At 49.0% G+C, this 18,890-nt stretch overlaps 1 protein-coding gene across 6 annotated transcripts in view; it reads left to right on the top strand.

Annotated features, from left to right (window-relative positions):
• Window positions 1-18,890, top strand: part of DEPDC5 (DEP domain containing 5, GATOR1 subcomplex subunit) — a 91,219-nt gene that overhangs the window by 48,148 nt on the left and 24,181 nt on the right. For 3 of the 6 annotated variants that reach the window (XM_068563220.1, XM_068563219.1, XM_068563222.1), the window contains exons 26-33: window positions 1,396-1,552; window positions 1,743-1,903; window positions 4,876-4,993; window positions 5,468-5,635; window positions 7,551-7,770; window positions 9,096-9,229; window positions 14,557-14,665; window positions 17,512-17,655. In XM_068563220.1, coding sequence (XP_068419321.1) covers window positions 1,396-1,552; window positions 1,743-1,903; window positions 4,876-4,993; window positions 5,468-5,635; window positions 7,551-7,770; window positions 9,096-9,229; window positions 14,557-14,665; window positions 17,512-17,655 — 1,211 coding nt within the window. Of the gene's footprint in view, window positions 1-1,395; window positions 1,553-1,742; window positions 1,904-4,875; window positions 4,994-5,467; window positions 5,636-7,550; window positions 7,771-9,095; window positions 9,230-14,556; window positions 14,666-16,878; window positions 17,289-17,511; window positions 17,656-18,890 lie in introns of those variants that run through there. The other 3 variants (XR_011076268.1, XM_068563223.1, XM_068563221.1) reach the window with 3 other exon arrangements.

Raw genomic sequence — 18,890 nt, 5'->3', positions numbered from 1 at the left:
CAAAAGTCACCCCAGGACCTGGAGTGGAGACCGTGGAGTTAGGCCTGTTGCAGGTCAAGTCATCTTCCCCAAAGCAGGGCTGCCACACAGGGCATGTTTCCTGCTGGGACTCAGGGTGCAATCCCCTTCTTGTCCCCTAACTCCGGGCTCAGGGAGGCTCTGTTGCCCTGGGTGGTGTGTGTCGGTCACGGTAGGGAGGAAAGATCCCTGAGCAGAGTGGCTTCTGGCCCTGTGACCTCTGGTGGGTTCAGCTCGGCCAGGTGTTTAAAGGGGCCGACGATGCCTCCACACCTGCTCAGAGGAGGTGACGTGAGGGGGTACAGCACGCGGTAAGCTGCAGGGCACCACGAGAAGTGAGGTGCATGAGGGTCTCACTGGGAATGCAGAGGCAGAGGCATGGAGTGTTTCTGTTGCTCGTTGCTCCCTCGCATGGAGATTTGACAAATAATTTTCACTTAAATGACTTAGAGAGATAACCGCCCCATTACTTTAACTCTGATTCTCAACCGGGGAATATTTTGCACTTCAGGGCACATTTGGTCATGTCTGCAGACATTTTTGGTTTTGACAACCAGAAGATGTCACTGGCACCTAGTGAGTAGGGACCAGGGATGCTGCTCACATCCTACAATGCCCAGGACAGCCCCCACAACAGAGTTATCTGGTCTAGAATAGCCTTCATGCCCCGAGGTGGAGAAACCCTGCTTTACCCAAAGAGCAGGCGGTTTTGGACAGACGCGTGTGGTCGGGCCCACTCTGCTGATGGCAGCTTTCATTTCTAGATTGTTAAACTCTGTCTCCTAAAGTTCCGGCCTTGTAACTCCCAGACATCCTTCCTTGATTCCTCTTCCTACCCTTTTGGATCTGTGACTTATTTTTGCAATCCTGAATTCTGCTCCCGTGTGCTATTCGCTCCAAAATCCGGCTCCAAAATCCGGCTGCGCTCTCCTCCTCTCCCCATCCAGCCCCTCCATCAGCCCAGGGGAGGCTTCCAGCTTGAGCCTCTCTTCCAGTCTCGGAATGTTGATTTGCTTCGATGTGTAACTGCCTGGCCTGGCCTGACCTGCGGTAACCTCACTGGCATTGCGGCTGTAGCTCATGATCAGCAGAAAATGAAAAGTATCGGCTGTGCATCCCATTTGCATGATGGGATTGGATAAGCACTGCATTATCTAACAGCCTCTGTTTCTCTCTCTTTCTCCCCCCCCACCCCTTTCCTGGCAATTTTATCACCTGTCACCACCTACTTTCTCCTTCCCCCTCCCTTCGTCCCTCCCCCCTCCCCCCTCCCCCCCCCCCCCCCCCCCCCCGCCATCCTACACCTGCCTGGTGACCACACGTACCTTCCTCCCTGTTCACACGAGGCAGTTCTGACGCTGTCTGCTCCCCCTGTAGTGCCAGGCTTCTGTTGCACAGTTGGCGTGGACTGGAAGTCTCTCACCACTCCGGCGTGCCTCCCCCTCACCACGGACTACTTCCCCGACCGCCAGGGCCTGCAGAACGACTACACAGAGGGCTGCTACGATCTCCTCCCAGAGGCCGACATTGACAGGTCGGTGGCAGAGGAAAGGCGCGCAGTTTTTGTTTCTCCCAAGACTGGTTTACAAATCGTTAGTTTCACGTACCACCACGGAAGGGTCATCAGGGCTGGCTCGTGGGGATGAAGCCAAGGACCCAGGGACTCTGAGTGTCACACGGCCCCGGGCCAGGCATGTCCTGTGAACAGCCGTCTGTCTTTTCAGGAGGGACGAGGAGGGTGTGCAGATGACAGCTCAGCAGGTGTTTGAGGAGTTCGTCTGCCAGCGGCTCATGCAGGGCTACCAAATCATCGTGCAGCCCAGGGCGCAGCAGCCCAGCCCCGCTGGCCCGCCCCCACTCAGCAGCAGCCCGCTCTATGGCCGTGGTGAGCTGTTCTCTTTGGACTGTAGTTTCTCTTCTCTACTAAGTTTGTGCAAGCAGGTTCTCAAGATAGTAGGGAATACATACATTTAGGAGTCATTGTCTTTCAACACACATTTTTTTTCCCTTCTAAATCTAACTTTACATGAGAATTAAACTCTCCACTGGGTTCAGAGTTATGTTAAAACTCTCTTTAATCTCCAGCTCTCCTTTTAAGGGAGAGGGTATGACCAAGTTCAGGAAGTTCCAGCCTGGCTTGAGCAGTATCTCTGGGTCCCAGGCAGCCAAGCAGGGGCTGAGCTGTCAAACTACAGGGTGAATACTCCAGACCCAGGAGCCTGGGTTTATTTCTCACACAGTGCCTGACACAGTAGGTCTTCTCATGTTACCTGAACCTCAAGTTTAAACTTGTTGTTTTTGTTTTTGTTTTTCCCATTCTGGATTCATCTTCTCTTGTTTGTCACTGCAGCTCAGAGACTTGAAGCCGGGATGGTTTGTCCGTGAGTGGCAGAGGCTAGTGAGTGGCAGAGACTCAGTGGCGCCAGCTGAGTCAGAGCTGGGCTCTGGAGGGCTCCTCTGAAACAAGTCAGGCAGCGAGAATTACGTGGAGGGGCCTGGAACCACACACCAGCAGTCACTTCCTGGAACCATCACTGAGCATCTGTTAGTCCCCTGCTTCCTCCTTGTAGCTAATGAGCTCCCCTGCTCCCTAACCAGCCAGCACCAAACCTCAGGCCATCTTTGGCTTCATTAAAGCTCCTCTGGGGACTTCCCTGGTGGCGCAGTGGTTAGGAATCTGCCTGCCAATGCAGGGGACACGGGTTTGAGCCTGTTCCGGGAAGATCCCACATGCCACGGAGCAGCTAGGCCCATGTGCCACAGCTACTGAGCCTGCGCTCTAGAGCGTGGAGCCACAACTACTGAGCCTGCGTGCTGCAACTACTGAAGCCCACTCGCCTAGAGCCCGTGCTCCGCAACAAGAGAAGCCACTGCCATGAGAAGCCCGCACACCGCAACTAGAGAAAAGCCCGTGTGCAGCAATGAAGACCCAATGCAACCAAAAATAAAAAAAAAGCTCCTCTGGTTAGAGGATCAAAGAAGTGTGGACCTGTTAATGGGAGCTTAGCAGTCCTCCAGTCCAGGCCCTGTTGTTCGCAACAAAGCTTTGGATTCCCTCTGGATTTTCTCTAAAAGCCCCTTGTGATACGTATCACGTGATGCCTTCTTCGCACATTATAGACTCTACTGAATAGTAACCTTTCTGAGTGCCAGGGTGATTTCAGCTGCATCTTGTTGTCCTCCACCACGGAAACCACTGTGCCTGGTGTACGACAGTGTGCCTTGAAGAATATATGACTGTGTTCATTCATTCGTTCATTAGTATTTTTTTTTTTGGCTGTGTTGGGTCTTCATTGCTGCACGCGGGCTTTCTCTAGTTGTGGCGAGCAGAGGCTACTCTTCGTTGCGGTGCACGGGCTTCTCATTGCGGTGACTTCTCTTGTTGTGGAGCACGGGCCCTAGAGCGCGTGGGCTTCAGTAGTTGTGGCAGGCGGGCTCTAGAGTGCAGGCTCAGTAGTTGTGGTGCACGGGCTTAGTTGCTCTGCCACATGTGGGATCTTCCTGGTCCAGGGATCGAACCCGTGTCCCCTGCATTGGCAGGCGGATTCTTAACCACTGTGCCACCAGGGAAGTCCTCATTAGTATTTTTGAAGCTTCTGCTCTGTGGGGGAAAATAACATTAGTCAAACTATGATATACAATTCCACGTTGCAATAAAGACTGTGAGGGAAAAATCAGAGGGCTGCGAGAATATTTAATACAGGACCTGATCTGGTCTGGAGAGTCAGGGGCGGCTTCTTTGAGGAGTTGATGTTTGAGCTGCTGCTGTACCTGAAACACATGCAGGAGTCTTTAGTGAGAGAGGAGTGGAGGGCAGGAACAGGTGGGCCCAGCATGCCAGGCAGCAGGGTTAGTATGTGCAAAGGCCCTGTTGGCTGGAAGACCTCGTGAGACTTTCTGGGCACCCAAAAGAAGACCGGCGTGGAGAGCACTGGGAATAAGCCAGCAATGTGGCCGGAGATGTCAGGAGACCCAGGCTGCACAGGCCCACGTGAAGGATTTTGTTCTTATCCCAAGAGCAGTGGGATGAATCTGCTTTTCGTGTCAGTGGCTCTGTCCAGGTTGCCTACTTCCTTTTCTCTGAAATAGCACTTTATCAGGTGCTACTGAAAATACAAAGACGAACAAGATTTGGGTCCTGGCCTCCTGGAACTTTTGGTTTGTCAAGGTGTGAGACAGAGACACACAAAGAGCTGCATCCAGGGTAGAATTCACCGCTGATGGGGTCTGATAGCTTTCTGGAGGAAGTGGCATTTGATGGTGACCTTAAATGATCCCTAGGATTTCGACGGTCGCCCAGGAAGAGAAGGCAGAAGAAGCAACAGGAGCAAATGTTTGGAGAAGGAAATTCGAGCAAATAAATAAGTCTGAAACGTGGTGGTCCTTTAAGTCTGAAACGTGGTGGTCCTTTAAGTCTGAAACGTGGTGCCGCAGTGTGGGCGTCACGGGGGCTGAGGGCCAAAAGCTAGGTTGGCCATCCCTGCGGTTGAGGGCCTCAGATGCCAGGTGGCAGTTTGTGCCTTAGGGGAGTGGAGTTCCATTTTAGTCAATTAACATCTACTCTGGAACTTTCCTTCACAGAGGACAAGGCATTGGGCTGTTCGGCCAGCTGTTGTAGGCACCCCCAGGCTCTAACCTCCTGCTGGCTAGTTCAGTAACAGAAAAATCTGCCTACTTCAGGACTTTTTTTTTTTTTTTAAACCAAGAATATTTCTTTTCCATGAAACTGCCCCTGGAAAGAAAGTGTTGCCTCTTTTGTTTCTCCTTTTCTAAATCTATATGGAAGAGAAGCAATTGCCTGTTAAAGGAATGACCCTCAACCAGATGGAGGAAATTATTTATTTTTTTCCCTGTTAGGCCTTGTGTCCCGAAACCGCCCTGAGGAGGAAGACCAGTACTGGCTGAGCATGGGCAGAACTTTCCACAAAGTCACACTGAAGGATAAGATGATCACAGTGACACGATACCTTCCCAAGTGAGTCCTTGGGTATTTAAAGTTTTCAGCTCTGTCCTAAATTATGTCCAACTACTAAGTTATGTTTCTAACACATACTGTCCACATACTGAATTATGTGTATAACACGTAATTCAAACCAAGGAGGTTGAGTAATTGGTTTTTCTTTCGGAGTTACTGTTTTGCTCTCTAGGGTTGTACTTTATGGCTGTAGCTCACCTACTTCCAAAAGGGATTTGATCCAGCTTATAATGTTCAGCATGAGTCTTAACATGCCAATTAAAAATAAAGAGTATGAGGCTAGAAGAATGAGAAAGTTTAAGAAGAACTGAGAAATCTCCATTACCAGTCCCCTGGGATGAGTTTTGGTTACTGTGGTCGAGGGTCGAGTGCCAAGGATACTGCTAAATGTCTTGAGACAGAAAAGGTACAGGAGACTTGGGGGGAGGCGGGGGATCCTTGTTTGGACCTCAGGCCACGCCCTTTGTTTTTCAGGTACCCTTACGAATCTGCCCAGATCCACTACACCTACAGCCTCTGCCCCTCCCACTCAGACTCGGAGTTCGTCTCCTGTTGGGTGGAATTCTCGCACGAGCGGCTGGAGGAGTACAAGTGGAATTACTTAGACCAGTACATCTGCTCTGCCGGCTCCGAGGACTTCAGGTCAGAGACCCCGATTTCACTTTCTATCCTCGCCGCCTTGCGTGTGTCCGTATTTTAATGTCTCTGTCCTTTCTCCTGATTGCAAAATGATGCCTGTTTTAGAAAAAAAAAAAAGAAAAAGAAAATGGAGGGAAAAAGCACATCTGCATTGGGTTAAAAACTCAGCGATGAGATGGACGTGGATGGTTGCGCAACAGTGTGAATGTGCTGAATGCTGCTGAATTGTGCACTTAGAGATCATTAAAGTGGTAAACTTTGTTATGTATATTTTACCGCCTGAAACAACAAACAACAGCAAAAAACCTGGTGAAGATGTGCTCTTTTTTTTTTTAATATTTATTTATTTATTTGGTTGCACCGGCTCTTAGTTGCAGCAGCTGGGCTCCTTAGTTGTGGTTCGTGGGCTCCTTAGTTGCAGCAGACGGGCTTCTTTAGTTGCAGCACATGAGCTCCTTAGTTGTGGCTCTCCGGGTCCATAGTTGCCACACACAGGCTCCTTAGTTGTGGCATGTGAACTGTTAGTTGCAGCATGCATGTGGGATCTAGTTCCCTGACCAGGGATCGAACCTGGGCCCCTGCAATGGGAGTGCGGAGTTTTAACCACTGTGCCACAAGGGAAGTCCCAAGATGTGCTCTTTGGTGGAATGTCAGTGCTCTTCACATTTTCCTGACTGCTTGTGACATCTTTTTTTTTTTAATTGAAGTCTAGTTGATTTACAAAGTTGTGTTAATTTCTGCTGTCTAGCCAAGTGGTTCAGTTATACACATATATACATTCTTTTTTTTTTGTATTCTTTTCCATTATGGTTTATCATAGGATTTTTAAAAAATCTTTTTTCAGCTTTACTGAGGTATAATTGACAAAAATTGTACATATTTAAGGTGTACAATATGATGGTTTCATATAAATATAGATTTTTTTCCTTTTTTTTTATTGGAGTATAGTTGATTTACAATGTTGTGTTAGCTTCTGCTGTACAGCAAAGTGAATCAGTTGTACATATACATATACTCACTCTTTTTTAGATTCTATTCCCATATAGGTCATTACAGAGTATTGAATAGAGTTCCCTGTGCTATATAGTAGGTTCTTATTAGTTATCTGTTTTATATATAGTAGTGTGTATATGTCAATCCCAATCTCCCAATTTGTCCCTCCCCGCCCCTTTCCTCCTTGGTAACCATAAGTTTGTTTTCTACATCTGTGACTCAATTTCTATTTTATAAATAGGTCCATTTGTACCATTTTTTTTTTAGATTCCACATATAAGTGATATCATATGATATTTGTCTTTCTCTGACTTACTTCACTCAGTATGACTATCTCTAGGGCCATCCATATCCCTGCAAATAGCATTATTTCACTGTTTTTTATTATCATAGGATATTGAATATAGTTCTCTGTGCTATACAGTAGGGCCTTGTTGTTTATCCATTCTATATATAAAAGCTTTGTGACGTCTTGTTTTTATTTTATTTTATTTATTTTTTTTGGCCATACTGCGAGGCATGCAGGATCTTAGTTCCCCGACCAGGGATTGAACCTGGGCGCACAGCAGTGGAAGTGCCGAGTCCTAACCACTGGATCACCAGGGAATTCCCTGTGACATCTCGTTTTTAATTTTTCATTTTTATGCATGATTTATGGTTGTGATGATAAAAGGCCACAGCGGCACTGGGCCTGGGTGCACAGAAGCATTCTGACATCTCTGGGATAGAAAGTAAAAGCAGCCTTGGAGTTCTTCCCTCTCAGCCTGCGTGAAATGCAGCATCAGATGAGCACGTGCTCCTGGGCGGATGGACGCTCGCACCCTCACTCCCGGGGACGTGGGTGTTGAGATGGGATGCTTACTGGGGTGCTTTTATCATCTACTTTTTCTCACCACCACCCCTTTTCCCCTGTGGCCCTCTGTAGCTTAATCGAGTCTCTGAAGTTCTGGAGGACCCGCTTCCTGCTGCTGCCGGCCTGTGTCACCGCTACCAAGCGCATCACGGAGGGGGAGGCCCACTGTGACATCTATGGGGACAGGCCCCGGGCGGACGAGGAGGAATGGCAGCTCCTGGATGGCTTCATCCGATTCGTGGAGGGCCTAAACCGGATCCGCCGGCGGCACCGCTCCGATCGCATGATGCGGGTGAGGCTCCACGGACCCCTTGGGGGCTGGGCCCGGTCTGGGATGCAGGGACCACCTCCTCCTGTGTCTGGGGCCTCTCGCCAGCCAGTTTCTTTACTCCACAGCTGCCCAGCATTTATCTTCAGTCCAAAGCAGTGGGTTCTCCTCCAGCGCAGGGTGAAGGGAGGGTGCACAGCCAGCCACCCGGCTGGGGCCACGCCTCTGACCCGAGGACACAGACCTTTGTGAGCTCCCCACTGGGGACCCGGCGTCAGGCACAGCTGCTTATGTGACTGGATTGCTGGTGCTGGATTGCTGGATAGAAACTCGCTCAAGAGGGTGACAGCAGCAATGTCACTTATGTCACTTGTAGTGTTTCCTGCACGCTTGGGCCTTCATTCAACCACTCACTCCCCAGTGAGGACGCTGAGGCTCGTGGGGGTGATGGGATGTGTCTGAGGACACCGAGCTAATAAAGGGCTGATCTGGGATGATTCAGTGTGTGTGTGTGTGTGTGTGTGTGTGTGTGTGTTTGTGTGTGTACACATACAGCTCTGTGAATTTTACAAATGTATAGATTCACATAACCCCCACCACCACCATAATCAGGACATGGAATAGTTCCATCAGTGCAAAAAAACTCTCACACTACCCTTTAGAGTCACACTGTCCCCCCATCTCTAACCCCTGGCAGCCACTGGTCTGTCCTCCGTCACTATACTGCTGTCTTTTCCAAATGTCCTATAAATGGAATCATACGATAAGTAACCTTTCGAGGCTGCTTTCTTTCACTCAGCATAATGCCTTTGGGGTTCATACAACTTGTCGCTCAAATCCACTGTTCATTCCTTTCCATTGCTGAGTAGTGTTCCATCATCAGCCGTGTTTTTATTTTTTGTTTTTAACCTCAAGTTCAGTGTTCTTTAACCCAGGCCAGCTGCCTCTCGTACACAGCATCACTTCTGTGAGAGCTTATGTAGTGGAAAGAACCTTGGTTTTGAAGTCAGTTAACTGGAGTTTGAATTCCAGCTGCAGTGCGATTTGGGATAAGTTACTTCACTTCTCTGAAATTTAGCTTCTTTTTCCATAAATTAGATGTGACGTTATTTACTTCCTTGAGCCGGTGATTGAGAATAAAATGAGATGCTATACGTAAACCGCCTCAAGGAGGCAGTGTGTTTTGAGTCCACAGCTATTTGGGACCTTCAGTTCAAGTGAAAAGCCGTTTCCTGGCATTTCCTGATCCTGAGACCCCGTCTTCCCTGACTGCATTGATGGGCTCCCAGAGCCTGAGGCACAGCAGACGCAGCAGCATCTGATGGCCTGTCTCCTCCTCTGTGCTTTAGAAAGGGGCCGCCATGAAAGGCTTACAGATGGCTGGGCCCATCCCCACCCACTCCCTCGAGTCGACCGGCCCCCCGGTTGGGAAGAAGGGAACCTCAGCTCTGTCTGCCCTGCTGGAAATGGAAGCCACTCAGAAGTAAGTGCCTGGTGGACAGAGACTCGTTCCCATCCCCCAGGCTCCATTGCGGTGAAATGTGACTTCTGTCTACCAAGGAGCCAGTAACTGACAAAAAGACACATACGTGAAAAGAAAGCTAGGTTAATACCTGGTAAGTGTTGAATGTCATGAAGTAGGTCAGAAGTTAAAAACTTGCAGTCTGGGGCTTGATTTGAACTGCAGATACAGTTGGTTTGGTCCACAAGGTGTTTTTTTGTTGGTTGGTTGGTCTTTTGTTTGTTTTGTATTTTTAATAGACTTTCTTTTTTAGGGCAGTTTTAGGTTCAAGGCAAAATTGAGTGGAAGATACAGAGAGTTCCCATCTACACCCTGTCCCTGCACATTATCCACATCCCTCACTGAATGGTACATTTGGTACAATCGATGGACCTGCATTAACACATCATAGTCACCCAAAGAGCACAGTTTATTTACATCAGGGTTCACTTTTGGTGTTGCACATTTTATGGGTTTAGACAAACTTATAATGACACGTAGCCACCGTTATAGAGTAGTTTCGTTGCCCTAAAAACACAAAATATTTTTTAAATATTTGAGCCAAATTTTTTTCATTTGAAGATTTCATATAAAAATCTTGATTTCTTAATGAATTCTTACATGAAAAAATATATAACATTATGGTTATATTGTATAAAAAATATAGATAATGTAATACGAAATTGTATTATGGGTAATATGTAAAATCCAGCTTTGCTCAAAGTGGTGGAGGCTCAGTTAGCACTGGGTCCACGTTCAAGCCCAGCCACGATGGGCTGGCACTTTAGGTGGACTTGTGTCCCTGGTTTACCGTAGAACCAGCACGCCGTCTGCTCTTGGACTTGTCTTGGCCCCTCAGACAAGGGCCACCTGACCAGCTTTTGTAGGCATTTGAGTGTGTGGTCCCTTTGTAAACAGTAGGTGCTGCAGCTCTTAGGACCCTGGTGGGACCACATCTTGCTTTGGGAGGGCAGGGACAGCGTCACAGGAGGTAGGATTTAAGATGTCCTTGTAGAAAGGGACACATTTATACGGGGGGTAGGGGGAGGACTTGGGGAAAAGGAGAAAACATTGCCACGAGCAGGTGGGACCTACTCTGGGAGGCCTTCCCTGCCCCCTCCATCCTTCCAGCCAGATCAGAGCCCCACTGTACTTCCTGGTGTCTGTCTGGTGAGGGGGTCCGTGCCATGCCCGCGGGACCCCAAATATGTTAAGCTTTCAGAAGGTAACATGAGTGAGCCCGAGGCCCAGTGGGAGATGCAATTGCAAAGACAGCATGGGAAGTTGGATTCCAGGCTGTTCTTACACATTTTCATAGCAAGAGCGACCCTTTGAAAGTTTATTTTAATGGAAAATTTCAAGCAGATTAAAAAAAGTAGACTCGTTTAATAAATCCCTGTTTACCCATCACCCAGCTTCAATGATTATCAACTCACGGCCAATCTTGTTTCATTTATATCCCGCTTGCTCTCATCTTCCTTTTTATTTCTTATGAAATCCCAGACATCACACCCCTTTGTCTATAATATTTCAGTGTGCATCTCTGAAAGATAAGTACTCCTAAAACAAAACTGTAATACCATAATTTACCTAAAAAGTCACAGCAGTTCCTTAATATCATGTAATATTCATTCAGCATCTTTGGCAGAAGTGGTGTTTGCAGAGATGGGTCCTGCGTATAGGAAGGCCTGGTGGGTGGGCCCAGGAGGCAGAGGCCTCACTAGTCCAGGCGAGAGGCAGCAGAGGCTGGAGGGTGAGGATGGGATGGAGAGGAAGGGATGCGGGGAGAGAAGGGAAGAGCGTGGCCGGGGTGACAGGGGAGCAGATGAGAGGAGGAGAGCTGGGGTAGGTCAGGCTCATTACTGAGGGCGCTGGGGCCTCCAGAAAATACCTTTATCTGACCAAGGAAAGACCCCAGAACTCCGCCTGGCAGGTTGTCCCTGTAGCTAATCACAGACCTTTCCCGCTGGAAAAAAGAACAGGGAACATATGTTGCTGGGAGGGGTGTGAAGTTGGGGGCAGGGGAATCTTATTTTAATGTGTCAGTGAGTCATCGTTCAGTGCACCCCAAGGAGCCTCTTTCTGCTCGGACTCGAAGAGGACGGGTAGCTTGGGGTGGCAGTGTCCCTGGGTGTGTGTGGAGAGCTCAGCTGACCCCACAGCAGGAGGCAGGACAGGGAGCCCCGAGCTTTATTCTCCCCCCAGATGACCGCTCCCGGGTGATGTGGTGCGTTTTCTCAGAGCCGGAGGCCGAGCAGAGGGAGCCAGACCTTTACATAACGTTTGCGCACACAGCATTTTTTACTTTGTGTTTTTCTTTATTGTTTTGCTACACCAAGCAGATCCAATTTTATTATGGAAAACTGTTATAGCCATACGAAGAAGAGTTTCAGAAGTTTCACCCGTAGTCCTGTCATCTTACCACGCGTGTCTGTTTCCTCCATTTCCCCTGGGTCTTTGCCTGGAGGCATGCACCTGTTGTCAGGCTCTCATGGGAGGCAGAGGCCCCAGGAGCGTGGCTGTGGGCAGTCTGGGCTGCAGGTGCCAATCCGCAGCTCTGCGGCTCCTGTTAGATGGGGATAAACTGATGTCAGGGAGTCAGAGCAGGGAGAGAGCCCGCGTGGCAATCGTCACAGCCTCTGGGAAGATGGCAGCGTGCCCCATGCATGTTCTCACATGTGGGCTTGCACAGTATAGCTGGTCCTTTTGTGACATCCCCTCCCCTGAGCCGTGAGACAAGGAACCTCCAAGGGCAAGGACGGGTCCTACTTGTCTCTGAATCCCCGACCCCTAGTTCACGGGTCAGCACGTAGATGGCAGCTCAGTACATGAGGGTTGTCATGTGCATCAGACGAGGAGACCCTGGGGGGCAACCGAGGCTTCCAGCCACCACCGTCCCAGCCACGGGCTAGGCCACGGCCCCCAGGAGGCGCAGGAGAGCGGCCCAGTGTGTGTTTCCGGATGAGGCCCAGAAGAACACACCGCGATGTGGTGCAGAGACAGTGCGCTGTACGTGGACCAGGCAGAGTCAAGCTTTTAGTCCGCTTTTCTTACATGAATTACACCTCAGAGTACCCAAGTGATTGGTGCAGGAGGTGTCTCTCTCCAATATTCCAGCTAATGGGTCCAGAAGGAGCGCTGGAACATTACCACATGTGGGCTCTCATGCGCTCACAGACCTAGCAGAGATCACCAGTGACCGCTCACATCGCCAGATGCTGTGGGCCTCCACGTAGAAGCACACAACACACTGAGGAAGAATTACTGCCCCGTCAAACCTAAATGTGCTCAAACCTCTAAATATAATTTCTAGTGCTCAGGAAGTATGGGGCGCAGAGGAACACGATAAACAATAAAGGGATATGATCAGCACATCCAGACTGTAAATTTACAGGACGAGTGAGCTACTTTCTTCCGCAAATAAATTGCAGGGGTATGGAGGGATGAGCGGAGCTTTTAGCTTAAAGAAGACTCGAGAGACATAACTGAGTGCAGTGTAGGGATTTTAACTGAATCCTGTTTTGAACAAACACACAGTAAAATCTTTTTTTTTTTTAATTTATTTATTATTTTTGGCTGCATTGGGTCTTCGTTGCCGCACGCGGGCTTTCTCTAGTTGCGGTGCGCGGGCTTCTCGTTGCGGTGGCTTCTCGTTGCAGAGCACGGGATCTGGGTGCACCAGCTTCAGTAGTTGTGGCTCGCGGGCTCTAGAATGCAGGCTCAGTAGTTGTGGCACACGGGCTTAGTTGCTCTGCGGCATGTGGGATCTTCCTGGACCAGGGTTTGAACCCGTGTCCCCTGCATTGGCAGGTGGATTCTTAACCACTGCGCCCCCAGGGAAGTCCTAAAATCTTTTAAAGATACAATATATACTGAAATGTTTATGGATGAAGTAATAGCATGTGTGAGTTTTGCTTCCAAATAATTGGGTAGATAGGGATAGATGAAACAAAATTGGCTCTATCAGTAAATAATTCTGGGGTCCAGGTAGATAAGAGTTCGATTACGTTATCCTCCTTATTTTCATATGGGTTTGAAAATTTTCCATGACAAAAACCAAAAAAAGAGAGTGTAACAGGTTACTATGGAAACTGATTTTTAATCTCCGAGATGAGGTTACTTCACCATCAGTAAGAGATGTGTCAGGATTTAAGACGAGGGAAATGTCACAAATTGGCTTCCCGGGGAAACGGATGGAGACGGAGTTTAGTTGTGGGCTCAGCCCCCGTGGGAGGGAGGGGGTGGAAGGCGGAGGAGACAGAGGGAGAAGCTGAGATGCAGGAAAGCCTAGTGACGGCCTCGGGCACCTCCCTCAAGCTCTGGAGCTAGAGCCACGTTCGGAGATGAGCTGGATTGGACCAACAGGGCCAGGACTTTACACCCCTTGGTGATGGTTCACTGTCCACAGGCAGCCCAAGGAGGGGCTCGGGCTCTGCAGCTGGGCCGTCTCTGGAGGGGGACAACACGCCCAGCTCCCATGTCATCAGGGCCACGGCAGAGGGTCTGGGTGGTGCCTCGAAGTGCCCACCACGAGAAGTGTGTGTTATGGTAACAACGAAGCATTTTAGACTGTAATGTGAGCCTCCTGGAACTTACCAAATAAAAATTCAATGGTATATTAAAACAGTCTAATTTGGGGGGGGCGTATAAGTTACCATAGTGCGTGGCTTATCTTAGTATGGAAAAAAAAATTAGGAAAATATATGTGAAAGTAGGCATTTATGGATACCAGAACTGAGATGGGAGGAGATGTCATAAGAAAACCATAGTTGTCTTGTGTCTGAGATAATGCCTGTTAGATTAGAGTGTGGCATTTTTTTGGGGGGTGGGGAGGGCTCAAGTGTGTGCGTTTGCAAGATTAACGAATCTTCAAAATGTATAAAGAGTCGACACGTTTCACCCTGTTTAGTTAATGCCTAATGGTAACGCAGCCCTAACGTTCAGAATGTGCTTCTGCTGGTATATTTAATAAAAACTGAGAAAAAGTTTCTCCCAGAGAGTTAAAAAAATGGTGTTCATGGACGGAGTCACTCAAACCATGTCACTTGCCTTTTCAAAGTAATACATAAGGCCAGGTGCTGCCAAGAGGCTTTTAAAATTGAGCTGTTTTCTGATTTTCTGTGGCAGCTGGTGAGCGTTCAGGACAATGAATGAAATTAAGGGCACCACGTAGGGCCTGAGGATTAACAAAGCGGAAGAGTGTGTTTTGAAGGTGCTGGCAACTGCTGCCTTCGCTTCGTTGTGGCTAACATGGGTCCTTCCCCAGGGGGCTCTGAGTAAGGACCGCCCTGTGTTTTCCCCCCTCTCAGGTGCCTGGGAGAACAGCAGGCGGCGGCGCATGGGGGCAAGAGCTCCGCCCCCCCGGCTGAGAGCAGCGGCGTAGCCATGACTCCCACCTACGTGGACAGCCCACGAAAGGTAAAGGAGCCCCTCTGGCGGGGGGCTGGCGTGTGCGCTCAGGGACCCAGTATGGAGGGTAACACACAGCCCATGAGTCCAGGACTAAGTGTGCTGAGGATTTGGAGGAACCTTTTGCAGCACTGCTATTTTGATGGAGGAACTTGCCTGCTCACGGTTGTAAGGACGCTAACTGCTAGACGAAAGCAGATGTAAATCAGTCAAGCTAAACTCTATCGGTCCGAGATCTGGCTCAAGCTGTGATACTGGCCTCTGGTTTTCCTTCAGCCCCATCTTCAGCCCTCCTGGTGGGGGGAGGGAGGTAGAAAATGACTGAAGCAGCTTCTGGGAGAGCTCACTCTTTGGTGAATGAAATTCCCATCAGTTTGCTTAGACTCCTGAGAAGTAGTCAGATGGGAGCATCCTGGGAGACGGAAACCAAACCTGAGGCTTTGGCCTCCATACAGAATAGCGAGTACAGTAGAGGAGCCGAAAGCTCCACAGGTCAAGCTTGTTGTAGCTTTTAAGATCAGTAGATGCGTCTCTGCCAACTCCTTCTCCTTGGAAATTCAGAATCTGAGATCGTTCTGATGTGGCAGGGTGAGCTGGCCGCACATTCTCTTACCTGGTCTCTCTCACTCGGAGATGAAGGAGATTCTATAGATGTATTTTATTTTTCAACGTTGTGGTCAACTTGTATATCCATCTGCATATTTATTTATTTTACTTCCACATCGTGAAAATTTCCCCATGTCATTATTTCTCCAAAGTATGATTTTAAAAAATAACTATATAATATTTCATCATATGGATAGACCTTTGTTTATAACTTCATTTTTTGTTTAAAATAATGGTGGTTTCTGATTTTTAAAAATAGTTTTTGGCAATTATTCCATAAGTTTGTATAATTATTCTGCAGTGTATCACAATTACAAGTAATACTGCAAACATCCTTGCACATAATTATTTGACCACATCTCTGATTGTTTCTTCAGGATAAGTTCCTAGAATTAGACTTCTAGGATGGAGGGATTAAAACCTGAGAAAAAGTAGCAACTGAGGCTGCAGGCAGTGTGTAGCATCCATAGGCCAGAGACAGCAAACCTCAATAAATATTTTAGGCTTTGTGGGCTGAGAGGGAGAATCAAGGCTATTGTGTGGGCTCTTCTGTAACCATTTAAAATCTTAATGGTTCTCAGCTCACAGGCTGGAATAACCAGGTGACTGGATTTGGCTGTAGGCTGTCGTTTCCGCAAACCCAGCTCTAAGGCAGTGACTCTAGGTACAGTCCCAAGGATAGTCTGTGCGTCAAGAATGACCTGTTGGTGAAGAAAGTCTTTTCACCTGTCCTCACTCACGGGTACATCATCTCAGCAGCGTTAGCACCTCTGCTTCTGTATGTTCTGGCAGAGAAGGGACGCAAATAGAACTTGAGAACACATAAGTGCCTGTGTGCTGTTCACTAGCCGTTACGTCCACCCACTGCCGTCTTTGAGGATTAGAAACAGTGCGGGGGACAGTACTGAGAAGTACAGAAATTACAGAACCACAAGCATTATGGTTAAAATACACCAACTGCCAAATAGGAGATAGTGGTCTAGAACACTCCCTTCATCTTCCAGCTGGACACTGAAATCCATGTGGATAGCCATCGGTCTGCTGGGTGTAGATTCCCAAGTGGTCCAGGAGAAGCAGAGGTGTTAGGAGATGGCCCAGCGCTCTCCAGGCAGCAGCTGTGTCAGGATGCGTAGAGGGTACCCGAGTGTGCATCTCTGCAGACACGCGTTTCCTCGGCTCGTTACTTGAGCTCGTAGTGGCTGATGGGCGTGGCAGCAGTCCTGGTAAAATGGACACCGAAATACTTCAGTGATTCTACTTTTAGAATTTAAAAAGTTGTAAGAAAGCAGGGACCTTCAGGTGTATCCAGTGGCATTTACGAATTTCAGTGATAATAAAGCATAAAAAGTAAAAAGATTTTGAAGGGACAAGAGGACACTTCTTGACCTTAAGAAAGAGGGAGGGAGTGGGTCTTTGGAAAAGTTCTCTCTGTCATTTATGTTTCAAGTACACGGCAACTTGAACCCCACAAGAATAGGGTGGGGAGGGGAAGGCTGCTTCAGGAGCCCCTCCCGGGGACTGCATACGATTTTGTTACACAACCAGTGGAGGAGAAGGTATTGCTGCTCCTGTGTCCCCAGGTTGCTCGGAAAATTAAACAAGAACTTTTCCTGCAGTGAATTCTCTTCTCCCATCTGGCTGCCATGTTACAGGCGGAAACACAAACGTCAGGCCTCCGTGCATCTCCCAGAGGCCTGCTGGTCACCCAGCCAGGCGGGAGGCCAGGACGCTGCCCCCGGTCCTGCCCCGTGCCCCCCTCTGCAAGCTGCCCTGCGGCCTTCTCCCCTCGGCATAGGTCTGAGGATGTTCAGAGCTATGTGGGAGGACGCAGGCAGCCAAGCCAAGCTCTGATGAGATCTGAGGCGCTTGGACACACCTTCTCCCCCAGGTGCTGGCTCCCACCCCACTGGGATATTCTGCCCAGGAAGGTGTGAGTTTCTGCTAATGCTTCGCATTTGGATATTTTCCTCCTGGGTGGATCTCTCTCTCTTTCTCTCTCTCTCTCCCTCTCTTTTTTTTTTTTCCCCCCCTTTCCCCTCATGTGCCCTTCTTTCTCTCCTTCCCTCCTTGTTTTTGTTTTTTGCTCTTGTCCCCCACTCCTTCCCCGATGGTTCGCTGCTGGGCCGCGTTCCGTCCCTCCGCCCTCTCGCACCTGCTGCCGCTTCCTGCCGCTCTGACCTCAGGACGGGGCCTTCTTTATGGAGTTTGTCCGCAGCCCGCGCACAGCATCGTCCACCTTCTACCCGCAGGTCAGTCCAACCCCAGGGCCCCGAGGCCCGTGCATGCCTGTCCGTCGCAGAAGCCGCGACCTGGCCTTCAGCTCGGCTCTGAACGCATGGAATTGGGCCGAAGCCGAGTTTGAGGGGCAGTTGAAACTGAATTCAGTCTCAGAGGTGCATTTTCTTTCTTGGTGTTTGTGGTGACACAGGGGGATGAGGAGACTAACGTCAGAAAACATGCTGGCACATGTGGCTTATGTGTCCCCGTCTTTGTCATGTGTTGCCACTGACTCTTGGCCACGGGACAGCATCTTCCTATTTAGGTGTTTTTGTCCATATGACATAAGCAACATGATACATGCTGACTTAAGGACAGAACTCTTATTTTTTTCTTCCTAGTACAAGCAGATAAATTTATAGCAGTGCGGCAGGAAGTGGTGAAAAACAGAGCAATCAATTACTACCAGGCATGTGCTTTGTCATAGACTGAGGGTGTGCGACCCTGGGCAGCTCGCCTCTGGACTGTCCTGAACTCGCGTGTCACATAAAGGGTTTGGACCCATCTCAAGGGGCTTCCAAGCCTTAAAACTCTTCACTTACTATGTGCCAGGCTCATAGTATTATTTCATCTCATCCTCACAGCATAGCCTATGAGGTAAGCAGAAGTTTTATCCCAGTTCTACTGATGGAGAAATTGAGGGCCAAAGAACTTGTGCTTCACACAGTACAGGGCTGAGCTGGGATTTAAATCAGGACCAAGAGGCTTGATTCATTACCCCCACCCCATAATTAGCATCGGTCATTGCTGTGCTGACAGATCTTGGTGAAGAGAACCTGGGCTCCCTGCCCTTTATTGAGGCCCCTGAGTATATGTGATTGACCTGGTCATAGATATTTGAAAGGGAGGAGAGGGTTTATGCAGAGCAGGGCAGGCTCAGGAGGATGGACGTGGGAGGTTCGGGGCAAAGGTTTAGGAACCCTGATTTGGTGGAAGTGAGAAAACCAACATGGATTGAAGACCTGCTCTGCCAGCTACTGTGCAAAGGGCTTTGCAAACAGCCTGTGAGTCCATGAGGTACACGTACTATCACCCCATTTTCCAGATGAAGAAACTGAGGCTTAAATATGTTGCCTGGTCAGAGGGCCTGGAACCAGCGAGTGGCAGAGCCCCTCCACTGGTCTGTAGTTCACACTGGTGTCTCCCCTTTCTTGGGAGGCCAGAGGGCATCTCGGGTCTGTGCTGGGCTCTTCCCAGTGAAAGCGCGACCCTGGGCGGGTCCCCGTTGGGGCCTCTGAGTCCTAATCCAGCAATCACCATCCGTAGGAGGCAACCTGCCCTTGTGGTTTAAAACAGACTCCGGTTGGAGTTTTTAACCTTTTACTTTCTAACAATAGACCCTCTTGTGAAA

This window comes from Eschrichtius robustus, chromosome 14, assembly GCF_028021215.1.
Source record: "Eschrichtius robustus isolate mEscRob2 chromosome 14, mEscRob2.pri, whole genome shotgun sequence".
Classification (NCBI taxonomy): Eukaryota; Metazoa; Chordata; class Mammalia; order Artiodactyla; family Eschrichtiidae; genus Eschrichtius; species Eschrichtius robustus.
The sequence above is the reverse complement of the archived record's forward strand: the minus strand, read 5'-3'. Positions and strand labels throughout refer to the sequence as shown.